General features: G+C 33.0%; 1 protein-coding gene across 2 annotated transcripts in view; it reads right to left on the reverse strand.

Moving 5' to 3' along the window:
• The window catches only part of ADAMTS5 (ADAM metallopeptidase with thrombospondin type 1 motif 5), a 91,163-nt gene that overhangs the window by 16,595 nt on the left and 50,497 nt on the right, over positions 1-24,071 (reverse strand). For both annotated transcript variants that reach the window (XM_074213949.1, XM_074213950.1), the window contains one exon: positions 1,376-1,659. In XM_074213949.1, coding sequence (XP_074070050.1) covers positions 1,376-1,659 — 284 coding nt within the window. The remainder of the gene's footprint in view (positions 1-1,375; positions 1,660-24,071) is intronic.

Genomic DNA, 24,071 nt, shown 5'->3' on the forward strand with positions numbered 1-24,071 from the left:
ATAGGACATTTCATAGTAAAAAAAATACAGACAAAACTGTGAAGGCTTTCAGAAAAGAAAGAGTCCCCATGTAATAGTTTAGATTTTCTTTTTTCCGATAACAAAGTCTGATAATGGTCCAAAATGCCTTTGGTTAGTGAATTTTGTGGAAGATTTGTAACAACTATCAAAACAATTCAGTGTTGCTAAATACTGTTACGAAGGGCATTTGTGGAACTTGTATGACTGCCCCATAAAATAAAATAAAAAATGAAAAACAAAACATGATGCTCCTATCTTGCTATGCTGAGGATCTAAAAAGGCTTAGAATTGAGAGATAGAATATTTTGCTCCATTCCTGCAAACAAGGATTGCAAGTGCTAGGTCTGAAATTAGGAATTGTTGAGAATCTCTAGACAAGGTGTCTAGAGTTTTAGAATCAGGGATACTTCTAGAAATCTGGTTAAGCTTATAGGTCCCTTCTAAGTATCTTTTGTGGCCTATATTCATAATGGGGAAAAAATGCCTTTAGTTAGTGAAAATACACATTTTTGTTTCTATTCAAGTTCACACAGTTCTTGAAATCTATTTATGGGCCCCTAAGGGGTTTATGAGCCACAGGTTAAACAAAAACCTCTAACCTAGACTCTGTGGTAAGGGCAAATCACTACTTGGAAAAAAATAAACAAGATCACCTACACTGGTACTAACATGATTTGTAAAGAGGTATAATTTTTTATACGAAGAAAAGCACTAGATTTGAGTCCTTGTCTGCTGTATGATCCTGGACATATCATCTCTTTCCTCTGGGTCTCAGTCTCTTAATTTTTAAAATGAGGGGAATTGGAATAGACGACTTCATTTTAACTTTAACATTCTGTGATTATGATTAGTGGTAGCTCTGTTATAGTATCCTCAATGAATTTAGTTCTGTTCTGTATTTGACTTTTAGTCTGCCTCTAATTTGTGTGACCCAGGGCAAGTCATTTAACTTCTCAAGAGCTCAATCAATTACTTCATTTTTAAAATTAGGGAACTGGATTTTAAGACACTTAGAGTATCTTCCATTTGAAATGCTAATGATATCAGAATGCTGAAGTATCCACAGCACAGGTTTCCATGTAATACTAATTGCCTAACCCATTTCCCCCCAGTAGTTGATTTTATTCATCTAGCATTTGCTATGGAACTCTATTTCAAGATACTATACTAGGCATTATGCATATAATAAATGAGCACTATGGTTAAAATGAGTAGTTGGAGATAGAATACAAATTTCCAAATTGAAAACCCTTTCTTCACTGAATATTTTTGAAGATTTCTTATGATAGTCCTAGCAAATAAATCACCATCATATTTGAATTTCTGGATGTTGTACAATATAGAAATAATGTACCAAATAATATTTTTTCTTGGTTTTGTCGACGCACTTGCCCTGAAGGCAAATCCTTCCTTTCCCACATGGCGTCCCCTCCACAGCTGGCAGCTTCTTGGTCAGACACACCATTTGGCCCTGTCGAACAACTGCACACCACAGGCGAACACAGACATCCATGCCAGGACATACTGTGTACTCAGGCCCAAAAGCCAGCTTGCATTGATGGAGAGCATCATATGTCTGTCCTGGGAGCTCTTCAGGGCCCAGGATCTGCTTTCTTGGTAAGTCCAGCAAACAGTTACCTGAAGGGATAATCCAGGTTTTGTTATTACTTTGTTTCTAGGCTTTAAGCTAAGTCAAATCATGACCTCAAAAATAAATATACAGGCAACAGCTTCAAGTGAAGTGTTATGATAAATTAATTATTATATTTTGCAATTTCCAGGAGAAGCAGCCTACAGAAAAATGGCTATGGAGTGTGGTTACTCTGAGCATGCTCATATATTTTTTCTCTGGGTCTCAGTTTTCTTACATGTAAAAATAAAGGAATTGGAGAAGATATCTGAAGTCCCCCCCACCATGTCTAAATTTCCATTTCTATGTACATTTATTTATTTATATTCAGGAGTTTCTGAATTTTAAGAGGATACTGATACAATAAGTCTTAAAGATTCAAAGGAAGGAGAGAAGAATTAATATTTGGGGACAAAGGTAGGGACTGATTTGGAGCCGACAAACTGAATGGATAGTGCCTTCTCATTAACCTGACGTTGTTTACTCTTTCTCTGCTTTCAAGATCTTTTGAATTCAGTTTTTACAGGAACTTGTACTTGTTATACATAATTGTGAAATTAATTAGATCTGGATTATAATCTTGGATATATATATATATCCAAGATTATATATATATATATATATATGTATATATGTATATATATATATGACTAGCTAAGTTACCCTAGATAACTATCAACCACTGGGTGTTTTAGTTTTAGTTTTTTTTTCTTTTTAGTTTTTGCAAGGCAATGGGGTTAAGTGGCTTGCCCAAGGCCACACAGCTAGGTAATTATTAAGTGTCTGAGACCGGATTTGAACCCAGGTACTCCTGACTCCAGGACTGGTGCTTTATCCACTACGCCACCTAGCTGCCCCTGGGTGTTTTAGTTTTCTCACCTTTGTAATAATGACTATTTTTACATTCCTGAAATATTTTGAGGATAAAAATAAATGGCAAATATTCAGGAAAAAGATAAAAATACTAGTCATATTAACCAATTAACAATTGTTAGTTAACAATTATTAATAAAGTTGATAAGGTTATCATTTAGTAGTGATAAATTGTAATAAAATTATTAATTAATTATTTTTAAATGACACAATTCTAAGACTGTAAAGGAACTGGGAACTTATCTAGTTCAAGTTCCTTGTCAATGAATGAATCCCCTTTACAGGATCCCAGATAATTGGTCTTCCAGTTTCTACCTGGATTTGTCCTTTCACAGGGAACTCACTATACTAGTGATTTTCACATATATGACATGCCAAAATAGCATTCAGGAGCTATTAATTTGTTGCTGGAGAAGGAGGGATTCATAGGACAGCTATTCTATTGAATTGCTATCACCTTCTCCAGCAACCTCCATATTGGCTGCTTTTCCCCAGGAAGTATACCTCCCATACTTCCACATTCCAGGTAAAATGGCCAAATCCCTAGCTATTATAATACATTTGAACTTATTCCTCAATTATTAACACTTTCCCACCCCATTAAATCCTCCCCATCCTATTGCTCAAATCTTGTTGGCAATCCCCCATTGATCATTCCCTTATTTTCATCCCCCTCAATTCAAACCCTCCACCATCCCACCTCTTTCACTCTTTTCTCTGGAATGCCTATTCCATAATTTGTTTGCATGTTAAATCATTTTTCCTTTTTTACTCCTTCCATCTTCTTATATAGGAAGGAGACCTGGCTCCTTCCTGATGATATAATATCTCTGATTACCCTTTCCATTACTGGCTGAAGTTTCACTCACATCCCCTGACAAGTCACTACTTATAAGGAACTGGAATACTCTTTGCTCCCTGGTGCCACTTCCAGGGTATCCTGTCACCATCATCTCTCCACTTTGGGGGTTATTCAATCACCCAACTAGGATTCTGGTAGCTGTTATCTAACAACTCCTAGAAAACTCCTTTATTCATTAACTAGTCCAGTGCTTGGCTCATTGTCTTCTTCTCTCCATGTATGACTAGGAACTTCAATATTGATATTCTTTCATATATTCTAACCTGTTAGTTCCTCAATTTACTCATTTTCCAAGACCTACTACTTCAGTCCAACTCAGCTACTCACAAAAATGGTCATACCATCACCAGATTACTGTTTCACTACCAGGTTTATGAAACCTGAAATTCCTTTATCTAATCATTGTTGCCCTTCCATTTCTTTTTCTGCCTAGCATCCTCTAATTCTATTCTTTTTCTTTACTGTCACCTCTGATTTATCCACCCTCAGTTCTTTGCCAGATTTTCACCCTTTTCCTGTCTATATTGTCCTCCCTTCCCCATATTGACCCTAATTTTGTCAACTGACCCGCCCCTACCAAGTCCCAACCTCAGATATTTCTCACTGTCTACTGCTTAAACTCCTATTCACATGTGCTGATTGCAAGAAAAATTAAAAAAACCCTATTGAGGCTGGGTCCACTACAACTACATATTATCAACTAAGTCTTCACTGCAGTAATCTTTTTACACATCCCTCATCACTTCACCATCCCACTTAAAGAAGCTTTTCTAAACCAGTCAATTAACAGATCAAATAAAGGCATGTTTTTTTGCCTGTTTTAAGATGGGAGTGATATGATACCCTATTTATAGGCAGTAGAGGATCAACTAGTAAGGAGATGTTAAAGTTAAATGAAATGGTAAAGATATTTGAGTAGGGAGTCCCAAAACACTCAATCTTCAAGAAAAGAAAGCGAGGAAGAACTCTCCTCAAATAATCCCACGGTTTACCTCCTCTACTATCTCATATTTAACTGAAAAAAATGAAGTTATTCATTTGGAGTTCCCTTTTCTTCTCTCTTTATCTCACATTACTCTGATTCTTTTGACCACTAGTTCCTTCTTCACTACTTTCTCTCAAGAAGAAATGGAACTAGGGTGGCTAGGTGGCATAGTGGATAAAGTACCGGCCTTGGAGTCAGGAGTACCTGGGTTCAGATCCGGTCTCAGACACTTAATAATTACCTAGCTGTGTGGCCTTGGGCAAGCCACTTAACCCCATTTGCCTTGCAAAAAAAACCTAAAAAAAAGAGAAGAGATGGAACTTATGCTAGATAACCATTCTTTTCCACAAGAAATTCTCATTTCTTTCCATGTTCTCTATAAGACTGACTCCTCTTAAGATAGATAATTTTAATCAGACCTCTATTTTTCATATTTTTCTCCAATTAGTATTAATTGGTTGTTATTCCATAGGAGTAGTTATTATAGTGATATAATGGCCAGTCTTGGCCAATACTAATTTTAGTATAGGAATTACATCTAGTAATACATGGTTTACATTCATTATATTTAGGGATAATTATAAACAATAGATTCTTTCTACAAGTTTACTTTAAACTAAAAGTTTTAAGGATACTTGTAAAGTTCACTTGCCTAACCACAAATATGTTGACTAGAGAACTTCTACTCTTTGTCCTGGAGGAGAAAGACCAACATGGATAAGAGAATAATAGATTCTAGATTCTCTTTTGATTAATTAACATGAACATGTCCAGTGTGGGATGTCTTGATGATATGGAAAGTTCTTCAACTTATTTTTGTATCTGCAGATCACCATCTCTTGCCCATCATGAGGAAGGGCCCATCTTATGAGTATGCAAAGATGTCTTGTTTTGTCCATCTATGACTACCCATGCTGAGACATCATTTCTAGTCCTCCTGGAGTATCTAGAGCAAGCAATAAGTCTCTGAATTTTATTTTTCTTCTTCTGTGTGTCTGGATAACAAGTACCATAAAAGTAAGACCCTGGGAACAGGGGACATCTCTGATTAAAAAGAAGATATGAAGTCCTATTTATTAAAGGGGACTGGGTTCCTTTAATAAAGGGTTATTGGCTCAGAGCTCTGCCTTGATTTCTCTTCTTGTATTTTTGGGACTCCATACTCTATTATCTTTACCATTTCATTTAACTGCAATATCTCATTACTAGTTGATCCTCTATTGCCTACATATAGGTTATCATATTGCTCCCACCTTAAAACAAGCAAAAAACACCCCTTTATTTGATCTGTTAATTCTCACTACCTATCATCCTATAGCTTTCTTCCATTTCCCAAATAAACTTCCTGATGAAATCATCTATAATTGTTGCCTGCAGTCTTTTTTCTTTCACCATTTCTGAATCCTCTCCTGGCTTCCAATCTCATCAACTAAAACAACCCTCTCCAAAGTCACAAGTGCTTTCTGAATTGTCAAATCCAGTGATCTTTTCTTAATTTTTGTCCTTACTGAACTTTGCATCCTCTAATACTGTTAAAGGTTTTTCTACTTAAAATACCAAGAAGGTACTTCCTTTCTTCTTAACTCTTTAAAGTCTGGCCTTTAATCTCATCACTCAATTGAAACTGCTCTCTCCAAAGTTACCAATGATCTCTCAATTGCCAGATCTAATGGCCTTAATCTCAAAAATTCTCAACCTTTTTGACACTGTCAATCAGCCTCTTCTCCTTGATACTCTTCTCCTTCTAGGTTTTTTTGTGACACTGATCTCTTCTGTTTTTCCTTGCTATCTGACTCTTCCAGCAAAAACTGGATCTTCATCTATATCATACCCTGTAGGTATCACCTAACATTCTGTCCTGAGCTCTTCTCTTCTCGTATCATTTGCTGATCTCATCAGCTTCCATGCATTCTAAGATTCTAAGATTTATTTTTTCATCTCTAGTTCCTGAGTATTTCAAACCTTATATAACGTATTACATTCAGCATGTCCAAAAATGAACTTAGTATTTTTCCTCTTTCTCCCTTTTTCCTAACTTTCCCATTACTCTGCAACCTATCACCACCCTTCCAGTCATACAGACTTATAAACAACTTGGGCATCATCCTAGACTCCTCTTCCACTCCATATTCAATCAGTTGCCAAGTCCTGTTGTTTCTACCTTCACCTCATCTCTTACTCCCTCTTCTTTCCTCTACTACTGCTGCCACTCTAGTGCAGTCTCTTATCACCTCATTTCTTGACTATTGCAACAGCCTGATCTTTTGTTTCCTTACCTCAAATTTTTCTCCACTCCAATTTTCCACTCAGCAGTCAAATTGTTATCACTCCTTTATTCAATCAACCCTTATGATGCCTTTTTTGTCTCCAGGGCGAAATATAAACTCTACTGCTTGGTTTTTAAAGTCCTATATAACCAAGCCTCTTCTCATCTTTCCAGTATTCTTATTCCTTTTATTTCTCCCTACCACCCCTTTCAAAATACTCTGATACCCAGTTATATTGCCTCCTTGTTATTCCTCAAACAACTCCAATCTCTGAACTCTACATTTGTATTTATTGTCCCCCATCGTGGAATTATCTCCCTCTTCATTTCTTCCATCTAGCTTCCTGGCTTTCTTCAGGTCTCAGCTAAATATCCACCATTTACAAGAAACCTTTACAATTCCCTCCTAATGCTAATCCCTTCCCTCTACTGATTATCTATTTTTATCCTGTATGCATTATAATTGGTTCAACGTTAGTTGCATGTTGTCTTCCATTAAACTGTGGGCAATTTGAAAGCGGAAAGAAACTTTTTTTGTACTACATTTTGAATTTATTGATTTATTGACCTTTTTTTCTCAAATACTAAACATAGTTCATGACACATAGTAAGTATTTAATAGGTGCTTTTTGACTTGACTTGAAATGTTTTGACTTTATTCAAGATTCTTTGAATCACATACTGATATATTTATTAAACTGTCATTACAGTAATATATAAAATGGATAAAGAGAGCATAGTTTTTTAATGTTCTGAGTCAGAGTGTTTGAAGTAGTAAAGATTCTTAAAGAATGTTAAAGAATTAATATGTAGAGCAAAATGAAGGACTGGAAGTTCCTCTCAAAAGGACTCTCAAAGAGGAATGATGTAGCAGATACAGAACAATTAATTCATAGGATGCAAAAGAGGAAAAAGTTCTATTATCCAGAAACCTTATGAGTTGATTCAATATCAGTCCCCCACCAGACTCTTCTCTCTCAAAGGGGTCCACTAATACTAACTAATGAAGGGCCACATGGTATCCACATGCTGAAAAGACTTTGCATATTTCACTGGCACCTGCCTCCCATTCAATAAGCAGATAATGGTTCTTTTCAACTATGTGAAGAGTAGCAATAATAAGCATATTGCCTTATGCCTAGGATGACCCTTCAGAAAAAGATTCCCTAAGATATAGATATTCTTATTATATTTCCCTAGCCTTACAAACATCAGGTGCTTATTCACTCCATCCAAAGAAAGAGAAAAACTGGGACAGGTGGAACACAGGAATAAATGTATTGTATCATGTCTGAAAGAAAACAGACGGAATCCTAGCTAAGTACAGTTCTCTCTGCACCTCCTATCAGACTACTGAGGGCAAGGATACTAATCAATGATCCCTCAACAGGAGAGACATTTCAGTAAGTTTTTCATTACAAACCCTGAAGGTACACTCATCAAAAAGTAGGCTATGTGGAAATATTAAGAAAACTATAGAGATGCCAAAAATTTCAAAAGGAAGACTACTCAATAAAAACCTAGAACATGGGTAGTTAAATTAACAAGATGATAAAACTAGGAGAAAAGATGAGTATTAAGTCCTCAAGAGATTATAAAGCTCAAATAACAAATATTGTAAGATCATCAAAGAAAAATAAACCCAATACCTCATGAAACACAGAAACTTGAATGATTTTAAAAGAGCTTCGAATAAAAAAAATTCCAGAACTGTTTAAAAGGAAAATGGAATCTGTAGGAGAATTTAGGAGTGAACAAATGTTAAAGAATTTATAAGCCTCAAAGCAGAAATAAAAGATTCAATTAGTATTACAAAAATAGTAAAGTGGAGGAAAATCTTACACAAGAGAAACAAAAGGCAACAATATTAAGGGAACAAATAATTTTTATACAAGTCAAATACATTGACCTCAAAAACAGGACACTTGATTCTTTGTTCTTCCAGAAAAAAAGATAAATTAAAAAACCTTAACATTATAATGTATAATAAAAGACCTCCCAGAACAGCTGCATGTAGAAAATATAGTACCAATTGAAAGAATCCATTAATTACCTTTCAAGGAAACCTTATACATTCAATTACAAGGCACACAGTAATTAAAATGAACAATTACATTGAGAAATAACAAATTCTACAAGGACCTAGGAAAAAGATCTCAATATAGAAAAGAAAAAATAACATACTTCTAAACCCTAAACAATACAGAAGGGAGTAAAATAGCATTTTCAGAAAATAAAATTGCTCAACATGAAATCCAAAGTGAGTAGCACCAAGGGAACATCGTATGTAGTTACAGCAATATTGTTTTAAGAAGAACTTTGAGCAGCTAAGTCATTTGGACTATTTTAATTATGCAAATTAACTACAAAGGACCTATAAAGGACATCATTCTGTAACCAAAGAATTGTTAAAAGTATGATAGAATGACTTACATTATATCTATATATGAAAAGTTATACATATAGATATATATATATATATAAAATATATATATTTGTATCTAATGGTAACCATCTCTAGAACAGGGGGAGAACAAAGAAAGGAAAAGAAAATTTCATGATAATTATATTTATATATTATATATATATTTGGTAAGGCAATGGGGTTAAGTGACTTGCCCAAGGTCACACAGCTAGGTAATTATTAATTGTCTGAGGTCACATTTGACCTCAGGTCCTCCTGACTACAGGGCCAGTGCTCTATCCACTGCACCACCTAACTGCCCCTAACACACACACACACACACACACACACACACACACACACACCCGTGCATGTGTGTGTTGTGTGTTTAAAATAGCAAGTTGTACATAAAAGACTTGCAGTTTCATGCATATATATTTTATTATGTTATAGATGCTTATTTTTTATAAATTAAAAATAAAAAATTTTAAAATATTATACATTGTAAATCTGAGCCTATCTAGCAAAGAAATAAGATGGACATTCAACAAAAGAGAGGTATTTTTGGGGGGGGAAACTATCTCAGCAACATATTGAAGCAGGATATTCAGTTTGCAAGTATGTCAAATATAGATATACAATTACCAAGGGAACAATTATCACTGAAATAAATTACCCCAAATTTATAGATTTTTAAGGGAAATTTTAAAAAAAAGGATGATTTACAGGGTAAAATTTCTAAAAAGTAGATGAAAATCAGATAAAATATATTCAAAGCAATAAAGTTTTAAGTAGAATTGAAAGAAATTGAGAAGTTACATTACTAATTAGAGAAATTCAAATTAAAGCATCTCTGAGGTATCACTTCATACCTCTCAGATTGGCCAATATGACCAGAAAGGACAATGAGCAATGTTGGAAGGGATGTGGGAAATCTGGGACAACAATATATTGTTGGTGGAGCTATGAACTGGTCCAAATCTTTTGGGGAGCAAATTGGAATTATGCCAAAAGGGCAATAAAATGTGCATGCCCTTTGATCCAGCAATAGCACTGCTGGGTCTATACAATGAAGAGATCATGAAAAAGGGTAAAAAACATCACTTATACAAAAATATTCATAGCAGCTCTGTTTGTGGTAGCAAAAAAATTGGAAATAGAGTGAATGTCCATCAACTGGGGAATGGCTGAACAAATTGTGGTATATGTATGTTATGGAGCACCATTGTGCTATTAGAAACCAGGAGAGATGGGATTTCAGAGAAGCTTGGAAGGAGTTGCATGAACTGATGCTGAGTGAAATGAGCAGAACATTATATGCTCTAAGAGCAACATGGGGGTGATGATCAACCATAATGGACTTGCTCATCCCATCAGTGCAATGATCGGGAACAATTTTAGGGTATCTGCAATGAAGAATGCCATCTGTATCCAGAGAAAGAATTGTGGAGTTAAAACAAAGACCAAAGACTACTACCTTCAATTTAAAAAAAAAGTTATCTTATGTACTACATAATTTTGCTGTCTCTAATATTTTATTTTTTCCTCAAGGATATGATTTTTCTCTCAACACATTCAATTTTGATAAAATACATAGCATAGAAACAATGTAAAGATTATCAGACTTCCTTCTATGGGGGAGTGGGGGAGAGGGAAGGGAGGGTAGGGGGAAAAATTATAAAATTTAAAACCTTACAAAAATGATAGGTAGAAACTTCTATTGCATCTAAGTGGAAAACAAATAAAATATTTTTTAAAAAAGAAATGGAGAATTGAAAGTATAGAAGCAAAATGGAAGTCAACAAGGGACTAAATCCCACAACCCCCGCTTCAGGTGAACCAGTGAATCTGTTGAGATGGACTTATAGAAAGGAAAGGGCACATAAATGAGAGGGAAGGTAGAAGTGAGAGAAGAATGGATAAACAATGAAAACATGGCAACTTCTATAGTCTTGCAACAAGAAAGGGAGCTACAGGAGAAAAGGAGAAGTGGCACAAGGGAGGGTAAAAATTGATAAAATAAGAAAAAGAGTTATGGGGAGAGGGAGTCCCACTAAAGAATATTTCTATGGAGAATGCATGTGATAGGAGATGGAAATTTTTAAATGAGTTTTTAATTGTGCTTTCATGGATAGATATCCTGGCCCAGATTCAGTTAGTATACAAAAGAGTAAGAGGGACATGGACTCAGAGAAGAGATTGGTCAATGGACAGAGAATGATCACTGGAATGACAGGGTAAAAGTAGATCACAAATCAAACTATAAAATAACGAACAGAATAGCAAATAAAGATCTGAAGAGGAAATTGAATTAATTGTAAAGGAATCACCAAAGAAAAAATTTGTAGATAGAGAGATTTGTTGAAGAATTCTATCAGATATTTAAACAGTTAATAGTCATATGCTATTTTTAAAGTTTTTAAAAATAGAAAAAGAAAGCACTTTGATGCCCCTAAGACTTTGTCAGCAGTTCCTCCACACCTGGTCTTCTCACAGTGAAGTTAATTCTTCCCTGGTGACCCTTTCCTCTGAATAGTCTGTTTTCCCCCAGAACCTCTGTTTTAAGGAAAGGACCACGTCAGGAATGAGACCATTTCCTTTTAGGCTCTACTTCAGACTGGACTTTTTTCCCCTCTCACTCTTACTTTCCAACTTTCTTTATGTATTGCCCTCTCCCAGTAGAATGTAAACACTTTGAGAGACCATCTTTTTTTTTTTTCTACTTGCACTTGAATTATCAACACTTAACATTGTGCCTATCACATGACAAGTACTTAAATGCTTACTCACAGCCTAAAGAAAAAATATGTAGTCCAAAACCTTTAATAAATGTTGAATCAAACTTTTAAATAAAATCATGTCAAACAGACTATAGAAAATTAACACATGCAATTTTAATGTGTTAAAAGAGAAAATTTACTATTTGATTACAAAATAGTAATATGATCAGGTTGGATTTGAATCAAGAATGCAAGAATGGGGGCAGCTAGGTAGTGCAATGAATAGAGCTCTGGCCCTGGAGTCAGGAGTACCTGAGTTCAAATTTGACCTCAGACACTTAATAATTACCTAGCTGTGTGGCCTTGGGCAAGCCACTTAACCCCATTTGCCTTGCAAAAAAAAGGAAAAAAGAAGAAAGCAAGAATGATTCAATATTAGGAAAACTATCCAAAATGATGTGATTACATAGATAGGTAAAGGAAAGACCAAGGACAAAATACAACACTCATTTAAGCTAAAAATCCTAGCGAATATAGACATTTAAAAAATATGATAAAAAGTAGCTAGTTAAAACCAGTTAGTTTTCTGGCATTAGGAAATACTAGAAGCTTTTCATTAAATATAGACATAAAATAATGATGCCTCATACCCCAATATTATTTGATATAGTTCTTGAAATATTAGCAATAGAAATAATAAAACTAAAAGCGCCAACCCCAAGAAGACAAAATGAGCTAACATTTTCTTTTAACATGATGTTTTACTTAAAAAATTCTAGGAAATAAGAAAAAAATTAGTTGATTCAATTAATAGTTTCAATAAAGTTATAGGCAACAAACTAAATGCAGAAAAACCAATAGCAATTTTTACATATTGATAGCAAAATGTAGGAGGCAATAATTAAAGAGGAATCCTGATTCAAAATAAAATCTTTGGGAGTCAGTTATTTATGTTGACTAAATTACAGAATATTCCTTAAAGAAAGAATATATTAAGTAGTGGGGGGTGGAGAAATTCAATGCTTATATAGCTGCACCTTGAAAATATAATAAAAATAGCAACAATGCTAAAGTCACTTTAATTTTGTACTATTGTGACCTGCCTAATGGATACTTTACAGAGTTATACAAAATCATGATGAAATTTATTTGGAGATACAGAATATCAAGGAGAAAAATGAAAAGAAATAGGAAAAGGGAGTACTTTCAGACCTCAAACTATATTATAAAGCAGCAATTAATAAAACTTTTTGGCACTTATTTAAAAAAATTAGAGAATTAGGCTATTACAATTCATTAGATGAAGAAGAATAAAATAATACTTGACCTCAGTAATTCCATATTTAATAAATTTAAACCAAAAAACCAAAATTACCTAGAAAAGTACTTCCTATTTTGGCAAGAACTTATGGAAAAAGTGGAAAGCAATGGGGTTTATATTAATTTCTTATACCATATGCCATAATAAATTCAGAATGGTTATGTGATCTCAACATATAGGAGCATACCATAAAAAATTAGAAGAGTAGCGCATCACATACTTTTTCACAGTATTAGATAAGGAATGAATTCTTATCTAAACAAGAGATGGAGGCAAGATAAAAGATTATTCTGAGAGCATGAAATCGAAAACATTTCTGAACAAAATTAATGTAACAAGAAGGGGAAAATAAAATAACAATAGAAAATAAGGGAAACCATATTGTTTCAAGTATTTCTGATAAGATTTTTTTCTTAAATGCAATATATATAGACTAATAGAATAATTAAAATATATATAACAAGTAATTAAAAGAAAATTTATCAATTATTAACAATTATATTCAAAAATATGCTGTCTAAATCACAAATAACAAGAGAAATATAAATCAAAATAGCCCTGAGATTTCACATCACACCTGATTACTGTGATTGTTGATATAGTTGTGAACTGATAAAAACTATTCTGCAAAAGTTTGGAATTATCTAATTATAGCAACTAATATGAATATGCCTTTTGATCCAGAGATTGACTCCAAGGAAATTACTGACCAAAAAAAAGTAGCACTTTTAATGACCTCAATAATTTCATGTTTAATAAATTTACAACAAAAACCAAAAACTAAGAAAATTTTCCCTATTTTGACAAGAATTTATGGGGAACTTGGAAAGAAGAATGAGTTGTCAAGTATTTGACTATAACCTGACATGATGTCCAGACTTATTTCTGTAAGATAATAAGAGATAGGGTGCCAAGGGGGAGGAGACTGGTTCAAAGAATCTAAATGTCATTGTAATTTTTGCATTTCCTTGTTTTATTAGAGCGTCCTTTTGTCCCAACATCAACTGGGACTAGGGAGATTTACCTCTGACATAAGAGAAGATTTATACAAACTTATGTGGAGTGAAATAAGAAGAACCAAGAAAACAATATACAAAATAACTAAAACAATGTAATTGGAAAGAACAACAATGAAACTGAAAAACCATTTTCCACTAGGCTGATCTCCTGACCCTATCATTGTTTACAATAACTCATCTTCCTACAAGCTTGAATCAACTATGAAACTCAAATATCTTCGGTATGCTCTGACCCTGTACTTCCCTCTCATTGTAGAAAGAATGGAGGGTGGACAACAGAGAATCCTTCCCAGGTCTCAGCATAAAGAAGCAGCCCACTACAACCATCCTATCCTTTCTCACCTATCTGCAAATCTTTATCATTCTCTACCTGTTTCTCTCCCTCTAACCCCCACAGCCCCTTCCCTCATAACCCCCCGACACACACATACACTAACTACTCTTTTCCCTTTTCTCTTTTTAGCTTCATTTTATTAGACTGTGAGTTCCTTGAAGACAGACCCTAACATAAAATTATAACACAGTGTGTGGCACATCCCATAACACTGTTTGTGGTACATCTTAAGTTCTTGATAAATGTTTATTGACTGTGTAATTATAATGACCAGGCATGGACCTAGAGAGTACATTCAAAACTGCTTTCTTTTCTTTTTTGTGCCACAAAGGCATATAAGTATGAATGTGGAATAATCTCTTTATTACTGAATCAATCAAACATTTAGTAAGTGCTGATGTCAATTGATAGGTTTTGCCAAATGGCTTTTTTCCCTTTCTTTTTTCTTTCTTTCTTTTTTTTTTTGTTCTTTGTTTTAGTGGATGGTTTTGTGAATAGGAAAAGGGAAATTTTATTTTGAAATGAAGTTAATGTGGGACAACTAGGTGGCACAGTGGATAGAGCAATGGCCTGGAGTCAAGAGGACTTGAGTTCTAATTCAACCTCAGCCACTTCATTACCTAGCTTTGTGATCTTGGGCAAGTCATTTAACCCCATTGCCTTGCAAAAACCGGGGAGGGGGGAGGAAGAAAAGAAATGAAGTTAATGAAAAAATGATACAAATAAAAAGTGAAATAAAAAGAAAGTAACAGAAAAAAACTAAATTAGTTGGAAAAGAATTGATTATAATACAGCATTAAAGGCATCAGTGTTCATCTCTTAGAGCTCCATAAACCCAACATAAAGATAAGCAAGAAGGACAATATAACATTCTACACTGTTGAAAAAATTAGAGTTGAATGTCTTGGATTGACTTATAAATGGAATTTTAAAAAAATACACAGATCTCAGAATTCAGTGTAGTTTTATTTTTTTAAGGAACAAATACTATGGCTTAAGGGAATCATAACAATGTATAAATTATAGAAACAATAAATGATTATGTTGCAATTTTGGTTAGTTGTCTCCAAAATTGCAGCAAAAGCTGTTGGATAAAAATTTGTCTCAGAAAAAATTAATAATGTAGAAAAAGAGATCAATGAACTTAATATTAAATCATCAAGATTAGGTAACAGAGAAATTTAAAAACCTAAAACAAATATTCAAAATTAAAGAGGAAAATTATAAAATCAAAATATGATAGAAATGACAAACACTAAAATTTCAAAGAACAAAACCAATAAAACATTAGTTAATCTGATGAAGAAAAAGAGAGAATATCAAATTATTAAAATAAAAGATGAGCAAGATAAAGTCATAGTGAGTAGACAGAAAACATGAAGGATTATTAGACTTGTACATTTTAAGCACTTAAATGCCTGTTGACTGACAAAAAATGATATGCCAATAATACTTGGAATTCAAAGGAAGTAGACATATATCACTAAAATGTAAAATGTCAAAATCAACCAATAAATAGCAGTCTTGAGCTGTGAGATAAAAATAAATCAATCAAGGGTATGAAAAATCCTGAGACAAATGGATTTGCAGTTAAATTCTATCAATATTTAAAGAATTTCTCACTCTTCATTGGATCTTTGCTGCATTTACTAATGACCATCCATTCTCATTAGGCACTCTCTTCATCATGGCTTTTCATGGCACTGCTTTCTCCTAACTCTTCTCTTTCCCTTTTTCTTTTATTTATTTTTTATGGTTATTGCAAGGCAATGAATGGGGTTAAATGATTTGCCCAAGATAACACAGCTAGGTAATTATTAAGTGTCTGAGGTCTGATTTGAACTCAGGTCCTCTTGACTCTAGCGCCAGTACCCTATAAACTGTGCCACCTAGATGCCCCTCTCCTAACTATTCTTTTATCTACGTGGCCATTCCTCATAGGAGTTTCCTTTGCTGGATCATTATCAAGTACTCTGTCCTGGATCTTCTTTTCTCTTGATATCTTCTTTCTGGAAAACACCAACTCCCAAGAATTAAATTATAATCTTTATACAACTGACTTGCGGATCTTTATGTCTAGCTCCAATATCTCATCCATATTCCAGTATAGTTACAGCAACTCTCTACAGGATATTTCTAAGCAAATGCCTCAGAGGCATCTTAAATTCAACATGTCTAAAATAGAATTCAGTATCTAAACCCACAATCCCATGTCAAAAAACCTTCTTCTCTTCCTAAATTCTTTATTTCTGTTGGGGCCCTTAAGGTCCTTTTGAGCATCTGGATTTGCAAGCAATCTTAAGTATTACTTCTCCAGCAATCATATCTAATCCATTGTCAAACTTTGCTTAATTGTCCTTCCTGATTATCCTCTTATCTCCAATACCTTAGTCATCACTTTTTTCCCCAGCCCAAATGTTCTCCCTATATTCCTTTTCCCTCCTTCTTGGGTCTATCCTCCATAAAACTCTCATGTTACTTTCTTGCTTAGGAAATGCCAATGGCTTTCTCTTTCACCTAGGATAAAGTACAAATTTTTATATTTAACTTTTAAAGTCCTTTGAAATTTAGTGCCAGTCCTTCTGCTCAGATTTTTTTTTTGGCTTTAATTCCAAATACATACATACATATATATATATATATATATATATATATATATATATATATATATACATATATATATATGTGATCAGACTTTAGAGAAACATGGAAAGAGTTGCATGGACTGATGCTGAATGAAGTGAGCAAAAAACCAAGAGAATATTCCACAGATTAACAACAAAATTATGAGATTATCAACCATGATGTATGCAGTGACTCTCAGCAGTTCAGAGATCAAGGACAATACTGAGAGATCTGCTATGGACAATGTCATCAACATTCAGAGGGGAAAAAACTATGGAGTCTGAATGCAGAGCAAAGCATACTATGTTCATTTAAAAAAAAAAAAACTTTTTTTTATGTTTTTCGTTTCTCTCTCATGGTTTTTTTTCTTTCCCCTTAGTTCAAATTCCTCTTTCATAACATGACTAATATATAAATATGTTAAACAAGAATGTACAAAGCACAACTTTTACCAGATTGTTCACTGCCTTGGGGAGGGATAGAAGGGTGATAGAAAAATGTGAAACTCAAAAGTCTGCAAATGAATGAAAGTTGAAAAATATCATTGAATATAATTATGAAAATTAAATAAAATTTCAAAAAAAGAATTATTTGGTAGAAATTAATTCTAACCTAGCACTTAATATTATCATACTTAACTCCAAATTAATTCATATCCTACATCTAAAAGATGATATCATTAAAAAAATTGATGGAGGTAGAAAAAAGATACCCTTTGTAGCTGGGGCTAGGGAAAGAATTCTTGACAAAACAAGGGATAGAAATAACAATAAATGTCAAAATAGATAATTTAGATCACAATATATATATATCTTCCAGTCAAGTAGTCTTACTTTCTGCTTCTAATAAAAAAGATCCCATGTCCTACTACCACAGCTTTGCATAGGCTGTGCCTTTTATCTAAAAATGCTTTGCCTTTTCATATTTGTCTCATAGAAACCCTGCCATTCCTCAAGGCTCAGACCAAATAACATCTCCAACAGAAAATGTATCTTGGTGCTCTCAGTTTCTAATCTCTCATCCTCCACATTACTTTGAATTTTTTGTGTATTGTTTGTTTATTTCCCTAATTTTCTATAGATGCATTATTATAGGCCTGTGGAATATAAGGGAAAATGTTTTTTTTTTTAAATTTGCTTTTGTATTTCCACTACCAAGCACACTGTTGTTATTCAGTCAATAAATCATAGCCCAATACAGGGTTTTCTTGGCAAAAATACTGGAGTGGTTTGCCATTTTCTTTTTCAGTGAATTAAGGCAAACAGAGGTTAAATGACTTACTCAGGGTCACACAGCTAGTAAATGTCTGAGGTCCATTTGAGCTTGATTCTTCCTGACTTTAGTCCCAATACTTCATGCACTGAGTCATCTAGTGACCTTGATAATGAGACAGAAGATGCTCACCCAAGCTTGTTTTGTGAAAGAGATATCATTCTGATTTCCAAGGAAAAGGAAAGGAAAGAAAACTGTAGACCAATTTCAGTAATATGCCTTGATGCAAAAAAAAAAGGAAATATGTAAATAGTCATAGTAAGGCTATCACAACAATATATCCAGAAAATAATTCACTACCACCGATTAGAATTCATACTAAGGTTACAAGATTGATAAAACAAAGGGAATAATTTAGAAAAACCTTGAGAATAATTAATATAAGAAAAACAACACATTAAAACATAAGAATATTAGAAGACCTTAATGTTTCTTTCTCAGGGCTGCATAAATCCAATAAAAAAAACAAGAAGGAAAATATAGCATTAAACTATATTGACTGTTTAACAAATCTATGTGAGTGACTTGAGGTGAATCTGAAAGAATGAACATATATCTAAGAAACTAATAATTTATTTTAAAAAACTTTGAAAAGTATCATCCCTTCATAATGATGATGATGATGATAATAATAACAACAACAATGATGATGGTGATAGCATTTATTTAAGTGTTTAAGATTAGCAAAGAACTTCAAATATTTTTTCTTATCTGATTCTGATAACTCTCTGAAGTAGATGTTATTATCCCTATGTTTCAGAGAAAGGAACTGAAGCTGAAAGATTGATAGACTTGCTCATGATCATGTAGTTAGTAAGTATCTGAGGGAGGATGTGAACTGAAGTCTTACTGACTCCAAGCCCAGTATTCCTATCTGTTATACCATTTCAAAAGCAAATATCACAAACATTATTTGTAATGAAGAAACAGTTGTTGTTTTCCCTGTATTAAAAGAATAAATATCCCTTCTCTATATATATATTTATCACATAAAAGTTCATATTAGTTATATTCTATTATCTAATAAGCTATAAAAATTAGAAAAGATAAGAAATAGAAGTGACATGGAAAAAATTAAATATATGCAAGCACCAGGAAAGAGGAAACAAAAAACATAAATTGTATTCTAATGCCAAAAATTAATTTTAAAAATTTGGGATTTAACCTTCTAAAATGAATGAAAGACAACAACAAGAATACTCTTGGTAGATATAAAGGAATATAGATACTATGTCAATGTAATAAAGCAACAATACTTCTTAAATGGGTTTAGATACTTGTAGCAGTCAAATAACCAATGAGATGGTTTATAGAACTGGATAAATTTATAATATACTTAATTCAGAAGAATAAGAGACACAGAATTTCAAGGAAAATATCAAAAGGGACATCGCATTACCACAATATTATATTATATTATATTATATTATATTATATTATATTATATTATATTATATTATATTATATTATATTAGTTAAGGTTAAAAAACAAAAAAAGCAAATCAGTGGAAAAAACATATAGGCAAGAATAAGAATAAAAGTAAAGACAATAATTCAATAGTAGAGAAATCTGGTATATAAAAAATTACTTTGGGGAAGAATTCTCAATTTGACAAGAATCATTTGATAGAAAAAATCTATAGCAATTCATTTTGTACTGGCAAAGGATTAGAAATTGAGGGGAGGCCCATCCATTGGGGAATGACTGAACAAATTATGGCATGTGAGAGTACTATTATCCTATGAGAAATCATGAGTGATCAGACTTTAGAGAAACATGGAAAGAGTTGCATGGACTGATGCTGAATGAAGTGAGCAAAAAACCAAGAGATATTCTACAGATTAACAACAAAATTATGAGATTATCAACCATGATGTATGCAGTGACTCTCAGCAGTTCAGAGATCAAGGACAATACTGAGAGATCTGCTATGGACAATGTCATCAACATTCAGAGGGGAAAAAACTATGGAGTCTGAATGCAGAGCAAAGCATACTATGTTCATTTTTAAAAAAAAAAAAACTTTTTTTTATGTTTTTCGTTTCTCTCTCATGGTTTTTTTTTCTTTCCCCTTAGTTTGAATTCCTCTTTCATAACATGACTAATATATAAATATGTTAAACAAGAATGTACAAAGCACAACTTTTACCAAATTGTTCACTGCCTTGGGGAGGCATAGAAGGATGATAGAAAAATGTAGAACTCAAAAGTTTGCAAATGAATGAAAGTTGAAAAAAATATCATTGAATAAAATTATGAAAATTAAATAAAATTTCAAAAAAAAGAATTATTTGGTAGAAATTAATTCTAACCTAGCACTTAATATTATCATACTTAACTCCAAATTAATTCATATCCTACATCTAAAAGATGATCTCATTAAAAAATTGATGGAGGTAGAAAAAAGATACCCTTTGTAGCTGGGTCTAGGGAAAGAATTCTTGACAAAACAAGGGATAGAAATAACAATAAATGTCAAAATAGATAAATCCGGTATATAAAAAATTACTTTGGGGAAGAATTCTCAATTTGACAAGAATCATTTGATAGGAAAAATCTATAGCAATTCATTTTGTACTGGCAAAGGAGTAGAAATTGAGGGGAGGCCCATCCATTGGGCAATGACTGAACAAATTATGGCAAAGCTTTTATAACTAATAAAGACCAAGAATATAGAGAGATAGTTGAGTAAAAAAACTAATCTTTGTATCACATATCATTAACAACAATATGTTATACTATATATAAATATAAACATAATTGACATAGATCTAGGATGTTCCAATTTTAATTTACATTTTTAAAAACATAAATTGCACTCAGACTTTTGAGACACTCTGTATAAGGTGGTCAAAGAATATTAATAAGCATTTTAAAAGGAAGAATTCAGAACTATAAATGATCATATGAAAATACACTCCAAATCTCAAACTAAATGTCTTATTTATATCTAAAATTCAAAATATTCAAAATTAAACTCATCTTTTCTACCAAACCTTCCTCTCTTCTTAACTTCCCTATTACTATTCCCTATTTACTAAGGCTTGTTTATTTTTCCTTCATCACATATGTCACATACTCTCTCCTTTCTCCTTTGCCACAGCAGCCATCCTACTATAATCAGTCAGTAAACAGTTATTAAGTGCCTATTAAGTGAGAAGCACTGTGTTAGGTGCTGAAGATACAAGTGGGAAAAAGAAAAGACAGTTCTTACAGCTCTTAAAATTTAATGATAAAGACAACTCACAAAAAAAAAAAGATGGTGGAGGGAGGTGAAAGAAGATGAAGAAGTCCAAGTCCCAGGGAGCCTAACCAGGTGAGAAATGAAGACATGAGGGCCCCTCATCATCTCATGCTTGGACTATTGCAATAGCAATGCTGATTGGTCTTACTCCCCTGTCAAAATGATCTTCCTAAAGCACAGGTCTATCCTTCCTGTCATTCTAGAATCAAAAATTAAATCCTCTATTTGGCATTTAACACCTTGCACATAATTTTTCTTGCTAGTTTTTATTCTTTATATTAACATGTACTCTAAGATGCAGTGTTGCTGCCTTCCTTGTTTATCCCTCACACAAAATACACTTGTCTCTCAACTTTGGGGATTTCCCCAATGGATGGAAAATTATCCTTCCTCATCTCCACCTCCTGGCTTTCCTGGATTCCTTCAGGTTCCAGATAAGTTTTCACTTTCTACAGAAAACCTAGAATGATTCTAGAAGTCTTTTCTTTTTTTGTTATTTCCAATTTATCTTGCTTGTACATAATTATTTGCATATTGTCTCTCCCATTAGACTATGAAGTCCTTGAGGGCAAGAACTTTTATGTCTCTTTTTCTATCTTCAGCATTTAGCTGGTTCAAAGGAAGTATTTATTAAATGTTCATTGTCTGACTTTGTGAAATAAATTAATAGTGAAAGAAAAAATAATTTTTTGAGATTTCACTTCAGATTCAGTTAGAAAAGATGAACACAAAAATGAGAATAGTGCTATATCTTCTCAAAAGCATTTTTTTGCCTCTGTTGATATAATCATATGATGTTTGTTGTTTGTAATTTGGTCAATTGATCAAATATATAAATTATAGTTATGTTTCCCTAATATTGAATCAACTTTGTTTTCCTTATATAATTCTGACCTGGTCATAGTTTATATAATTTTGCTATGTTGCTGCAATTTACATGTCAATAATATAAGTAAAATTTTTCCATTAATATTCATTAGGAATATTGGTCTGCAGTTTTCTTTCTCTACTTTGATTCTGTCTTAGATATCAAGTGTATATTCATATTAGAGAAGGAATTTGGCATGACACCACTCTTTTTTCAACCAATTTACATATTATTGAAACTGAATATTCTTTGAATGTTTGATAAAATTCAGTTGTCAATTTATCTGGTAACAGAATTTTTTTGAGGGGGAAAGAATAAAGAAAAAATGGAGTTTGTGCCTTGTTCAATTTCTTTTTCTGAGATTGGGTTGTTTTCTCTTTTTTTGTTCTGTTAATTTGAACATTTTATATTTTCATATTTATCCTTTTCATTTCAATTATCATTTTAATTCACATATAACTGCTCAAAATAGTCTCTGATTGTTCCTTTTATTTCTTTTTCATTGTTTGTGAATTTATCTACTTTATCAAAAAAACCCAGTTCCTAGTTTTATTAATTCCATGTGTATTTTTTTTTTACTTACAACTTTGGTTATCACTTCAACTTTCAGTATTTCTAATTTGATTTTTAATTTGGTTTTTTTAAGTTGCATGAAGTTTGTTGATCTGCTCTTTCTTTCATCAATGAAAATGTTTAGTGGTACACACTTTTTTGTAAAGATTGTTTTGGCTATATTCCCCCCAAATTTAGTATGTTTTCTATATTTAATGAAGTTACTGCTTGTTTCTAGGATTATTTTTTTACCCACTCATTCTTTACAGTCAAATTTATTCTCAGTTAATTTTAATTCTTTGCTTTAGCAGTCCTGCAGTGATTATAATTTTATTATATTATGGTCTATAAAAATGTATTTGCATTGTCATGAGGTTGGTTTTTTTCTGGGGGGGGGGGGTAGGTTTTTGCAAGTCAACGGAGTTAAGTGGCTTGCCCAAGGCCACACAGCTAGGATTATTAAGTGTCTGAGGTTGGATCTGAACTCAGGTTGTCCTGACTCCGGCACCGGTGCTCTATCCACTGCACCACCTAGCCACCCTATCATGAGGTTTTTATATCCTAATACATAGTCAGCATTTTTGAAGGCACCAGCAATAGCTAATAAGTAGGTATATAACTTCTATCCCCCATTCAGTTTTTTACAGGTTTGTCATATCTAACTTTCCTAAAATTCTTTTTCTTTTATTCATTTCTTCTAGATCTATCTGGCACCAAATGGAGTGTATTGAGGATCTCCCTTATTATAGTTTCCTCACAATTCATTTAACATTTCCTTCAAAAATTGAAATACTATGCTATTTGGTTTACAAATGTCCAGTGTTGATATTAATTCCTTGTCTATGGCACTTTTTTGGAAAACGTAATTCCCCATTTATCTTTTTAATTAACTCTATTTTTGCTTTTCCTCTGTGGAGATCATGATTGTTTCCCCTGGTTTTTAAAAACAGACTGAAGTACAGGATTTTGCTCCAGGCCTTTGTTTTAACACCATGTAAATGTTTTTTTCTTTAGGTTTTTGCAAGGCAAATGGGGTTAAGTGGCTTGCCCAAGGCCACACAGCTAGGAAATTAT

Source organism: Macrotis lagotis, chromosome 1, assembly GCF_037893015.1.
Source record: "Macrotis lagotis isolate mMagLag1 chromosome 1, bilby.v1.9.chrom.fasta, whole genome shotgun sequence".
NCBI lineage: Eukaryota > Metazoa > Chordata > Mammalia > Peramelemorphia > Peramelidae > Macrotis > Macrotis lagotis.